Raw genomic sequence first — 12,115 nt, 5'->3', positions numbered from 1 at the left:
AACAAATCACAAATGCAGAATATAACCTGGCAGCTGGAATACTAATTGATGCTGATCTGGAACAACTCGCAGAACAACAAATCACAAATGCAGAATATAACCTGGCAGCTGGAATACTAATTGAATTCTCTGCTTCATTCCTCAACAGGCAGCAAGGATGAGAGCAGTATCGTGTTTTAATTTTATGTTCCAGCCAACAAAAAGGGGTATACGCATAGGTGGCAATCTATTAAAAGCTGTGAGGATATTATTTCCTTAGCCCAGACTTAGAGTTACACAGCTTTTTGCCAAGATTAGGATCCGGACACAGTAAGAAATCACAAAGTGCTCAAAAAGCTACTGGCAAGAAGCAGTAAGGGTGCATGTCAAAAGATACCCACAAAAAAGAGCCTGAACTGGTATAATCTTGGGGGCAGCAGATAGGAGAAACTGTCAGTCTTCCTTAAATTGTTTGAGCAAGTGCACAGGCCCTCTTACTGTTCCAAATATCTTGCATTATATTCTACTTAATTCCAATCCTGCATTAAAACTAAAAATGGACATACCTGGTTTTATTGTTTTCTCTCCCTACCTCCATTTGTCCCAAGGGAAAGATATACTGAGGTGTTTGTTTTAAAGTAATATATGCACACGATGCTGCGTGTGTGTGGCAGCAAAGTCAAGTGAGCACTCCACACGCTGGGAATGAAAGGTGGCAAAGTATATTGTTTGTTTTTGATGTAGTATCAACCACAGGCTTTGGCCAGTCATCAAGAAAAATCTGTAACCTACAGAGCAAGTTTCACCTTTACAAATAATCCAATGGTCCACGTAAAAACAAAGTGAAGCTTCCTGAAAATCTCACGCTCTGGAGTACAATAAATTCCCCTCGTAACATTATGTTAGGTGGAATGAAACTAAAGAAAACAAATAGTTTTCTTGAGAAACATAACCCACAAGCTTTCAACTCAGTTTATCCACTGTAGACTGTGTTGGTTAATGCCACAAAACATGAAAGGAGCAAAATTTCCCCTGAGCCCCACGTTCAGTGAAATGAAAATGTTTCTGGTTATCTGTACCACACTGAGAGCCAAAAACTACTGAACCCTGCCAGAAGTCATGATGGTAATAATTTTAGGTAGCTTTTCCCTCTACTGACACTAAGAGAAGACAGAAGGAGACAGAAACCACTGCTCTTTTCAGAAAACACCCTGAAAGGAGTGTTAGAAGAGCAATGCTTATTGTAAAATTGCAATTGGAGTGAATCCACCCTCCCCTGTGCATGCAGCTGTTCATTACACAATACTTTGGTGTCAGCAATGAATCTGGCTTCAGAAGGCCTGACCTCTTCCCTGTCCATGTCATCTCACCTTTCTGCCTCAAATTTTTATCTTCTCGGTTGTGTCACTGCGACTGCTTGGGGGACTGCACTGTGAGCTGGCTCACAAAAAAGGATCTGGGTTGAAAACCAACGTCTTCTCCGTTTGCCCCAGCTAAACTTCTGGCAAAGCAAATACACCTCAAATACTTTTGCATAGCACATGCAAAATCATTGTATCAGGCAGCATGCACACAAAAAAATATTGCCCGTTTTCCCAACCAAGGTATGCCTACATGTGGAAAACATCATAATCTCTGGTTTCTGCATTGCTAGAGAAATACAAGCCAGAGAAAGTTCAGAGATGAATGAAAGTGATCAGGGAATTACCTTAGGAAAAATTTAGCAAAAGAGTTGACTGGGGTTCATAAGACCAGGGTTTTATTTCTAGTTTTCTAATTGATCTTCAAGTCAAATATAAAGAAGGATATTTAGAAGTAAAGATCATGATACCTACACTGTTGAATCATCTTCCAATACAAATGAACGAAAGACATGACGATATAAGGAACTAGTTTTAGGTGGACACAAGGTAAAATTCAAAGATCAAGGTTGTGTTGTGCTGGAAGGAATAAAGTAAAGGTAGCTGAGGCTGAAGGTCACCTCCGTTGTGCAACCAGGAACAAACACTGTTTATATGTTTCCAAATGTTTAATCTGTAAGCACCGAGGAACAGGGGCGCAGTACAGCAATGCCAGCAGCAACAACGCAGACCTCAAGCCAACTACAGAAGGAGAGGACGCCCTATTTAAGAGCTTCTCTGCTTTTTCTTTTACTTCTAAGTATCCCTCTCCCATCCAGCACCAAAACAGAAAGTTACCTTAACTTATACGATTAGCTAATAAGCACACAGTAGATGCTCTGTCTACTTGTTCACTTTAATTTAGAACAAAACAACTCTGTGCTGTACCTAAGTGATTATTGGATGTAAAGTGTGAAGTCTTCCATATCCACTGATCTGATAATGGTACATGTACCATCTTTCCCCCTTCTCAGTCCTCCTCCCCCACTATTCCCCCAGCAACAATGCTGAAAGAGACCTAAAACGACTGCATCTGTTTCCTCCCACACCCACACAGTACGTACCCAAAATAGAATTCTTTTCTCCGCTTCAAAAAATCCAAAGTGACCTCTGTAAACAAACCCACAGAAAGAAGAGGACAGTAAATCCATGGTGAAGGTAGCCATCAAGCAGCAGAAGAAGGTTTGCCAGGCCAGCCTGATGTCCCAGAATGAAGACACTTCTTCTAACGTGAACAAGAGCCCGCCGATGGGGGCGCGAAATACTGAAGCTATCCCTGCTCCCGCACCAGCCGTAATGAAACTGCGCCTGCAACAGGTAGAAGAGTCAAAATTTAGGTAATGGGGGAAATAAACAGAACCAAAAAACTTCCATAAACATAATTTCCCGTCAAAGCTGGGTTTATGGGGCTGAATTTAAAGACCTGCTGGTTTATTTTGGGGTTGTTATAGTGCCTTGCACCTCTAGGATTTGAGTTCAGATCTGTCTTGACCTCTGGCCTTGACAAAACCCTCAATCCTCTAATGACGCATGGGGGACCACCGCACCGTGCCAGCGAGTTGATGAACTAATGTCGACCAGGCTAACGCCAGGCAGGCGTGCCACTTCATAACCTGGAAGCAGCGCAATGACAGGGGTGAAATACTGCAGGGAAAAAAGATAAGAAAATTTGGGATTCACTAGAGAATGAGAGTACAGCCTGTAGGCTCAACATGACGCCTCAAGTCTATACATGTCAGAGAAATTCCCAGGGAATACATATCCTCATCTTCCTCCCCTGTAAAGGCATGGAGCTCACACACACCCCAAAGGGCAACTGTTGCTGTGAGCTGCACTGGGAGCTCAAATGGCAGAGATCTCCACTGCAAGCCAGTTCCAGTAAAGAAAAAAAAAAAAAAAAGAAAAAAAAAAAGAAGAAAAAAATAGTGTTACAAAGGCAGGCGTTAATGCACAGTCTTCCTTTATACTTTTATTATTATTTATTTTCCTACACACAACATAATTTTCTTTCCAAAGCACCCACTGCATTATATGAAAACAACATCCTGCATCAGACAAACGTCACATTCTTAAGGAAGGCCACAGTGTGCAAAACAGAGGGAAGGATATAGAAAGAGGAAATAAAATTATGCTTGAATTCTGCCTTGGAAAATTAGATTCTAGTCCAGTTTTTGTGGGGGATACTGGGGTGATGTTGGTACATAGGATGCACTAATCACTAGTGCTCACCAGCTTCTAAAACTCGCATCCTCTGGATGTGCTACCGGAGACCTCAGGGATAATTTACAGAAATGCTGAGCATTCCGTACTAGCTGAAGTCAATAGGTATACAAAACACTTCAGTATTTTTAATATTAAGAAATGCCAAGTTCTCAGGAAAAAAAAAAAACAAACAAACAACAAAAAAACCCAAACAAACAATGGATCAGAGGCATCTTCAAACATTAGGGGGCCCTTTTGACTTCTCTGTGGCATCCACAAATTTTATTAGTAGAAAGATGGGTGGCAATGAGAATAATTGACAGAAAATAAGGGAAAAGATTAGAGAGTTCATGTGTCAAAGCCCTTAACAAAGCCCACCAGTAAAGCTACAGAGGCTACTTCGTGTCTGATATTTCCCAACTCACAAATGCTGAATTAGACGCTCTTGTGCATGGATTTTTACTTGTCTTATCTTTACAGTGACATTGTTTCCAGCAGCAGAGAACGCAAAAAGTACTGCACACGGCAGTAAAAGCTGGGCGAGCTTTGGTTGGACATCTCCAACTTCTTGTTCCGGTCAGTTGTATGTGCTACACGTCCCACTAGTAGTATCGACAATTAAACTGGATCCCTCTTCCCTCTTCCACATCTCTTACAGCTGCCTGATGGAGGGACGCCTTGAGGTCCTTCAACATCCTAATGCTTTGCTGAATTACTGCTCTGCCTATGACTGTACCTGGACAAGGTACATCTCCTGAGCCTACTTAACTCCAAAAGATAGAGGGGCGGTGGGAATCTTTCATCCTGGTCTTTGTAAAGAAGCGAGGTCTCACTTAGACTGAAGTTTGTCTCTGCTACTTACCGACAACCCTCTCTGGGCAGGGGACTTCCACACAACCTGTCTCTCCCAGGATGGCTCCTGACTGCAAGCTAAGGCTTCTTTCTAATTATACTATAACTGGATCCTGCAGAGAAGAACAGAAATTCTCGCTGCTCCTCTTACCGCAGTTGCTGATTTGTTCCATGACTAACATTTTGTTTAACCAGCACGTCTCAGATTTATTTAAATGAGTGATCTTAAAAGGCTAAAGGCAAAGGAGACCCCGTATCTTCCCTTTGGTGTTTTTTGATTTTCTTTTAAGCTACAGATAGTTCACAGTGGCTGTTCGTTTGAATTCTTTGTATTTCTTCAGGAAATTAACACACAAGAGTCTTTCTTTTCTTCCTTGCTTTAGGGAAAAAAAACCCAAATGTATTGTATAGGGGTTTTGTATGTCAACATGACAATAAATACCCTCCAGAAGACATAAACTAGTTTGTAATTTCTTTTTCTGGAAACTAATCTCATTAATTTCCGTAGCACTGTTCACAAGAGAGAGCTTACCGCAGTCATTGCACAGACATGCATAAGCAGAGAAGAGACAGATTGAAAAAGTGTCACAAACAATTTCCTTTTTCAAAACTAGAAAAACAAACCAAGGGCCTCTGTGCACATTGTGCAATCCTCATCGTCTCTTTTTTCCTGGGCCAGCATCATTAATTTGAGGATAAAGCCCATGTGTAAAAATCCTGCATTTTTCTCCCTCCTTATACAACCCAGAATGCAATGGGAAAAGGTCTTCAGAATTAATGTATTATTTCGCAAGCATTCAATAAAACAACTTGTGAACCTTCTTTTAATTAAAGAACTTTAAAGCTGCTTAATTAAACAACTTCCTTTTAATTAGAGTAGGTGGCTTCTTCCCCTGTTCCAAAGTGACAAGCAGCAGACAGGCTGAGTGATTGCTGCTGCAGCAGCATCTTTGTTTCCCTTCCAGACGCAACGGGCACATCAGCAACCTGCCGGACACCCCCAGGGCACCGAGGGTGGGCAGTGGGGTGCCCCCGCAGCGCCCCACAGCTCTGCCCATCACTTACTTATCAGCTGAATTCCGAAATCTGGTGAAGATGGGGAGGTGGATGCCAAGGGTGTCTGACTGCAGCTGGCTCAGGCCACAACCCAGGAGAGCACTGAAAGTGATGTTGTATAATTGAGAGCACTCTTTTGGTAAATTATTCATAAATCAGCCAGGGTTTAAAGGCAGGGGAGGACAGAGCCTTAGTCGGCATGCAGCAGCAAAGCTAGCTTGGTTTCAACAGATTTAAACATGGAAAATGTTGAACGTGTCTTTTAAATATGCAAAGTCCCGTTGATATAAAGCAGAAGGCTAGTAAAGACTTTCAGATTCTTGACTGAAAGACTTAAATGTCTCTTTTGCAAGGAGTGTTGCGATGATAGACCATGAAATGCCCTTTGAAGAACTGCATGTTAATGTCTGCCCAAGTGCGGTGACAACATCAGACTATAGCCCGTTGTTTCAATCATCTGTTCCCAGGTTAATGACCACGGCAGCCGGAACAGTCACACTTCTAACAGAAGATGTGTAACGATTTAAACTATTACAGCGTGTTCCCAGGCAGCACTTCAAACTGCATTTAAATGGGAAGGGGGAAATCCAAACCCTTAGTGAAATGAAAAATCTATTCATGGTATAATCTTGGAAGACTTTTCTACAAGACTTAAATTAGGACACTTAGCGAATCTCTTGGAGGCTTTTAGCTACTTACGTGTGTTTATGTTTAATAAAAATGGTGGAGGGTTCCAGATAAATTAAATTAAACTAGCCCTTAATTCCTATGTTTTGAAAAGGCATCATGTTAATACTGTGCTGACTTTCTTCATGGAAATGTGATTCAATTCTTTGGCTCACACATCTCTGTTACCAACCCAACACAAAAGAAAAAAAAAAATAAATCACAGCTGCAGTCTCTGAGCTCCCGGAGACGAATGTCTGAAAGCGAAGAAAACAAAAGAAACCTAAAGGGAGAGTTAAACCTTGGTAATCATTGTCTGGAAGGTTTGTGGCTGCTTCTGACTAACCATGCACTCCTATTTTTGAATATCTGAGTCATCCCTGAGGCTGCTGCACCTCTGTGCAAATAAATAAATAAATATAAACCCACGGAGTAATAGAAAATATGCAAGGGTGGTGGGGACGAGGATAGGTTTGGTCAGGGTGGTGAAGAGGAAGGGAACAAGCCTCAGGGATGAATACTTTCCAAAACCAAAAGGGATCAGAAATAAAACAGTAAACCAGCCAACAAATGATCTATAAGATATTAGCAGAGACCAATTTTACCATCCCTACTCAAGATACAGTTTAATAATGGTAATAAAGTGCAGTAGGATTCTCCTCTAAACAGTGAATAAAGAAATTATGTCACTTACCAAAACAGAAAAGCCCAAAATCTGGTCTGCAGTTACTAAGTTTGGCTGTATTGCAAAATAGTAAATTTTAAGAACCGCTCTGACCTACAGAGCAGGACTGGGCAATCCTCCTCTCCCCTTCTCACAAGGCCCTGGACCACCACAGGATGATGGGGATTCTCTGACTTTGTATAGAGCAAGCGGGGGGAATAAAAACATTATCCTTCAAAAAGACTATAAAGTCTACTTTTCCCTTCCTAGAATCATAGTACTGCACTACTGCATGAACAACAAGCAGCTCCAGCCTGACTTGCCATCGTCTGCAGGGCGTGCAAAGCAGAGCCTGGTTTGCCCCATCCCTGAAAGTGTTCAAGGCCAGGCTGGATGAGGCTTTGAGCAGCCTGGTCTAGTGGGAGGTGACCCTGCCCATGGCAGGGGGTTGGAATTAGGTGATCTTTAAAGTCCCTCCAACCCCAACCATTCTGTGATTCTGTGGTCACCCTTAGCTGACGCCAGCGGCTGCCGTGTTTGCAAGCTGGAAACAGGAACCCCCAGGTCCTGGCTGTCCATCACTGGCCACCTCGCACAGCCACTTACAGCATTTCTGCAGGTGGCTGTAAAATTTTCACCCCTTTCGTGCGCAGCCCCTTGAGACTGGCTTTGGTTTTATACAGACTTTGCATAGGTAAAAGCGGTTACATGAGATGCAAAGCAGCCGGCAGGCCATAGCTGCAGGACAGGTTGCTTTTCAGAAACAAAACTGTCTGCAGTTGTCCAGATAACTGCTTGCTGAGCCTCGCAAGGAATCATATTAGGGAACCAAACTTGTATTTAAAACACACAGCAAAAAACCTTTTGTCTTCACTGCATGGCATGAATAGTTGTGCTAATGCAAAGGAGGGGACAAGCACAGGTGCAAAGAGCTCCCAATGCAGGGTATTTTTTAAGCCAGTGCTGCCACCAAGACAGACATTGCAAACCCATCCCCTCAGCCTGTTAGCTTTAACTTTTGTCTGCCATTTCTTACCCCAAATGGATCATGGGACCTTCTGGCCCGCAGAAGAGCCCAGAGGCTACAGCCAGCACGCACGAGACAAACGTCCCTAAAAAGGTCTTGATGTTAAAAAGATGTCGAATAGAAGTGCCGTTCAAATACCCAATGATTTCTGGCAAGCCAGACGGTGAACCTGCTGGGCAAATGAACTGCAAAGGAAATAAAGAGGGGGAAAAAAAACAAAAAAAAGGAGAAAGAGTCAACAATCGTCAGATGTTGTGTTAGATGTGTCTATGGACACAGTTTTTAAGTCCAGCCCTCACCTTGCTCTGTTCATGAACAAACTTTCCCAGAATTAACAGATGACTTAGACACAGATATAACTTCTGTCAACACACAAAAATTCAAGCTCCCAATAGCATATTGGGGGTAATGAGAGAAGAAAAGGACTGATGAGGGTCCCTGCCCCATCCCCCCAATGCCTGAAGCCCACCAGCCTCTTGCCTTTGCACCGGCTGTCTCTGCAGGGCAGGGTGTGCGTGGGAACCTGCATCATTTGTCCAGGCAGTTCAGACTTTAGACAGCTTAAAACTGGTCAGTTATCACCCATATAACAGCAAACTCCCTTTTCCTACTCTTGCTGGATTTTGGGCTAAGTTCAGGAAAACATTCACTTTTTCTCTCACCTAGGCTGTTAATTGCCTGTCTGTAATTGAATTGAACACAGCAGGACAGTAAATGACAGAAAGGCTCCATGTTTTAGCCTTGCTGCCTCGTAAAAGTACTGATCTGGGCTACAAGCGAGACCCCCACAGCACAGCTAAAAGATCAATCTAAACCCAACAGTAATTTTTATATGGACTGATACTCTTTGGCTTAGGCCCCTTCCAAACACCAAATTTTCACAAGTTACACCAGCTGCCACTTGTATTTATTTTACAAACACCACATGCTAAGTGTAAATTACATCGCCACCACGACTGATTTCACCCCAGACACTTTTATACAAGTTATGGGTGGCGGAATCCAGCTTTAGGCCGAAGGCCAAGAAAGACCTCTCCAATTGGGTTGTGTAATAGACAGGGTTTTTTAAATAAAATACTGAATTAACCAGTGTCTGGAAGAGCAAGAGATTTGGTTTATCACAGCGTTATAGGCTTGTTGCGTAGGAGATGTAACACTTACCAGCACTGAGCCTGAAGAGAGAACCACCATGGCCAGCCCAAACCCAAGCGCACACAGCCAGGTCATGTGGATGTTCCCGTCCTGTCCGGTCAACAAATACAGATTACTACATTGGCACCTGTAGACCCAGGTCCTGCTTTTCAATGATCTTTTGTCCCCCAGATTTCTGCAGGCGCAAGGCGTACCATAGGGAAAAACCAAAACAAGCAGCGCAGGCTCAGTCCTCGGAAGGACAGGAGTGAGCAAGGGTAAGGTGAATGATGACTTCCAGAGTCAAGTCACGTCTTTTTTCCAGGACTTCCTGCCCATCTCTAAAAACACTATAAAGGATACATTGTCACCCATCAAGGCCCTTTTCAGGTCAGAAGCAGGGTCAAAGGACCCTAAGGACATGCACAAGAAAACACTAAATGGTGTCTTCGGGAGACATTTTGCCTGAAAGGAGGCTTCAAAGTCTTACATCAGTAATTACCTTTATGAATTTGCAGCTATTATTAGTGGACAGAACATATGTGGAGCAAGCTCTTTCCTGCTTTATTTTAATCAAAAGGACATCTCTCATACTTGGCCTTCTCACCTTTAAAAAACATGTTTCAGTCTCCGTGGGTTTTCGGTTTGTTTGTTTGTGCTTGGGCTGACCACAGCCATGCCGTCTCCAGAACTCCTCAAGCTCCCACACGCTCTGCCGCCTTCCGCAGCGCTCAGCTGTGATTCATCGTGTGAGCAGGTCAAACGCATCCCTTGCATTTCTGAGGTCACGGCGTTTCAGCCGGCCACAACAGCCTTCCCGGCAGCACATCCCATCACGGCTTTTCTGAGTGCCTCGTGCAGCGCAGCCAAACGGCAAAGGAAAGGGCACAAAAATGAGTTTTGCTCATCCGCAGCTGAAGGAGGCATTTAGATGCGAAGGTCTTCCAGGGCAGGAATTACGTGCTTGAACTGATGTCAGAGCCTTACCTCCTGTCCCTCTGTATTAGGTTAATACAATAGGACAAATTTTATAATGCAACAGGACCAACAGCGTGTGTAACAAGTCATGATGCCCTGGAGCCAAACTGTGGTTTCTTTCTATATATTATTTATTTATACTTTAGTGTGTGTATATATACACATGCATGTATATGCATACAAATGCATATATACATGTATGCATGTGTATTAATCCACTGTTTATATATTTTATAAACATACACGTAGTTTGTATATAAGAAACCTCAGGGAAATAATATTCCAAGAGAATTATATATGCTTTCCTCATGGAAAACCTAAACTTTTTCGTTTCTTGGATATTCCCTCTGACATATTCAGCCTCCATCTGTTCCACAGAATAAGTCTTCCCTTGCAGTTCTGTGAAGTGACTGAGATCTGTCCTTCAGCATTTGGCAGCATTATTCCATTATCTTGATTTCACAGGATAGTGGAGGATACATCCAAGTATCCTGGAGAGCCCAGAACTGGACACAGTACTTCAGACGCGCCCTCACCAGTGCTGAATAGAGGGTAAGGATCACCTCCTGTGATCTGCAAGCAACACTCCTCCCAGTGCAGCCCAGGAGGCTGTTGGCTGCATGGCAACATAATCATCTGGCCTACCAAGCACTGTTTCCTTCCAGTTTTGCTTTTGTCTGCAAGTTTGCTGAGGGTGCACTCTGTCCCACCACCCAGGTCATTGGTGAAGATATCCAACAGTGTTTGGCCGCAGTATTGACCCCTAAGGTACACCGTGGTGACCAACCTGCAGCTGGACTTTGTACCACTGATCATAATGCTTTGAGTGCAGCACTTCTGGCAGTTCTAAATCCATCTCACTATTCACTTATCTAACCCATACATTATCAGTTTGCCTATGAGGATGTTATGGGAGACAGTGATGAAAGCCTCGCTGAAGTGAAGATAAACAACATCTACTGCTCCAATCATCTCATTGTAGAAGGTTGTTATCCACTGTAAATCCGTGCTGACTACGCCTAATCATCTTCTTGTCCTTCATACAGTTAGAAATGGTTTCCAGGATTATTTGCTGTACCACCTTCACAGGGGTTAAGATGAGGTTGACTGGCCAGTAGTTCCCTGGATCCTTCTTCTTGTCCTTCTTGAAGATAGGAGTGACACTGGCTTTCTCCAGTCCTCAGGAACCTCTCCTCAATTGTCATGACTTTTCAAAGATACTTGAGGCTGGCCTCACAATGACATCAACCAGCTCCCTCAGAGAAGGCATCAAATACCTTGGCCCTTTTTAAGTCCTTTGTCACCAAGTCCCCTACCCAGTTCAATAACAAGCCCATGTTTTCCCTAGTCTTGGTTTTGCTGATGATGTACCTGTAGACACTTCCTTCCTTTCTTGTTGCCATTCAACATCCCTTATCAGATTCAACTCCAGGGGCACTTTAGCTTTCCTAATCCCATCCCTGCACACTCAGACAGTGTCTCTATATTCCTCCTAGGTCACCTGTCCCTGCTTCCACCTCTTGTGCGCTTCCTTTTTATGTTTCAGTTTTGTGAAGAGCTTCCTGCCACCTTTTACTTGATACACTGCTCATTGGAATGGAATGTTCTTCACCGTGGAGGAGATAATCCCTGCAAACCAACCAGCCCTCTTGGATGCCTATTCTTTCCAGGATGGTCTCCTCTGAGATTCTTCCAAGCAGATGCCTGAACAGACTAAAGTGCTCTCCTCAAGTCCAGAATTATGATCCTCGTTTTTGCCTTTTTCCACCTTATCTCAGGATTCTGCACACCACCATCTCATGGTCAACTGCTGCCCCCAACCTTCACATCCCTGACCAGTCTTTCCTTGTCTGTAAGCAGGAGGTCCAGCAGAGCATGTCCCCTCATTGGCTTCTCGATCATCTATCAGGAAGGTGTTATCAATGCACTCCAGAGTCCTTGTGGATTGCTTGTGCCCTGCTGGGCTGTTCTTCCAGCAGATACTGGGGTCGTTGGCTAAAGACCCCTATGAGGACCTGGGCCAGTGACCATGAGACTTCTTCCAATTGTCTGAAGACAGCCTTGTCTAATTCTTCCTGAGCTGGCTGACTATAGCAAACACACACAACCACATCACACATGTTGGTGTGCCCTCTAACCCTGATCTGCAGGCTCTCTCAG

General features: G+C 43.6%; 1 protein-coding gene across 3 annotated transcripts in view; it reads right to left on the bottom strand.

Moving 5' to 3' along the window:
- Window positions 1–12,115, bottom strand: part of LOC134510762 (chloride channel protein C-like) — an 82,006-nt gene that overhangs the window by 67,306 nt on the left and 2,585 nt on the right. For 2 of the 3 annotated variants that reach the window (XM_063323997.1, XM_063323999.1), the window contains exons 3-6: window positions 9,008–9,088; window positions 7,856–8,031; window positions 5,499–5,591; window positions 2,444–2,687 (exon numbers count right to left, since the gene is read on the bottom strand). In XM_063323997.1, the coding sequence (XP_063180067.1) occupies window positions 2,444–2,687; window positions 5,499–5,591; window positions 7,856–8,031; window positions 9,008–9,088 (594 nt within the window). The remainder of the gene's footprint in view (window positions 1–2,443; window positions 2,688–5,498; window positions 5,592–7,855; window positions 8,032–9,007; window positions 9,089–12,115) is intronic. The other variant, XM_063323998.1, reaches the window with a different exon arrangement.

This window comes from Chroicocephalus ridibundus, chromosome 2, assembly GCF_963924245.1.
Source record: "Chroicocephalus ridibundus chromosome 2, bChrRid1.1, whole genome shotgun sequence".
NCBI lineage: Eukaryota > Metazoa > Chordata > Aves > Charadriiformes > Laridae > Chroicocephalus > Chroicocephalus ridibundus.
Note: the sequence above shows the minus strand (reverse complement) of the source record. Positions and strands in the feature narration are given on the sequence as shown.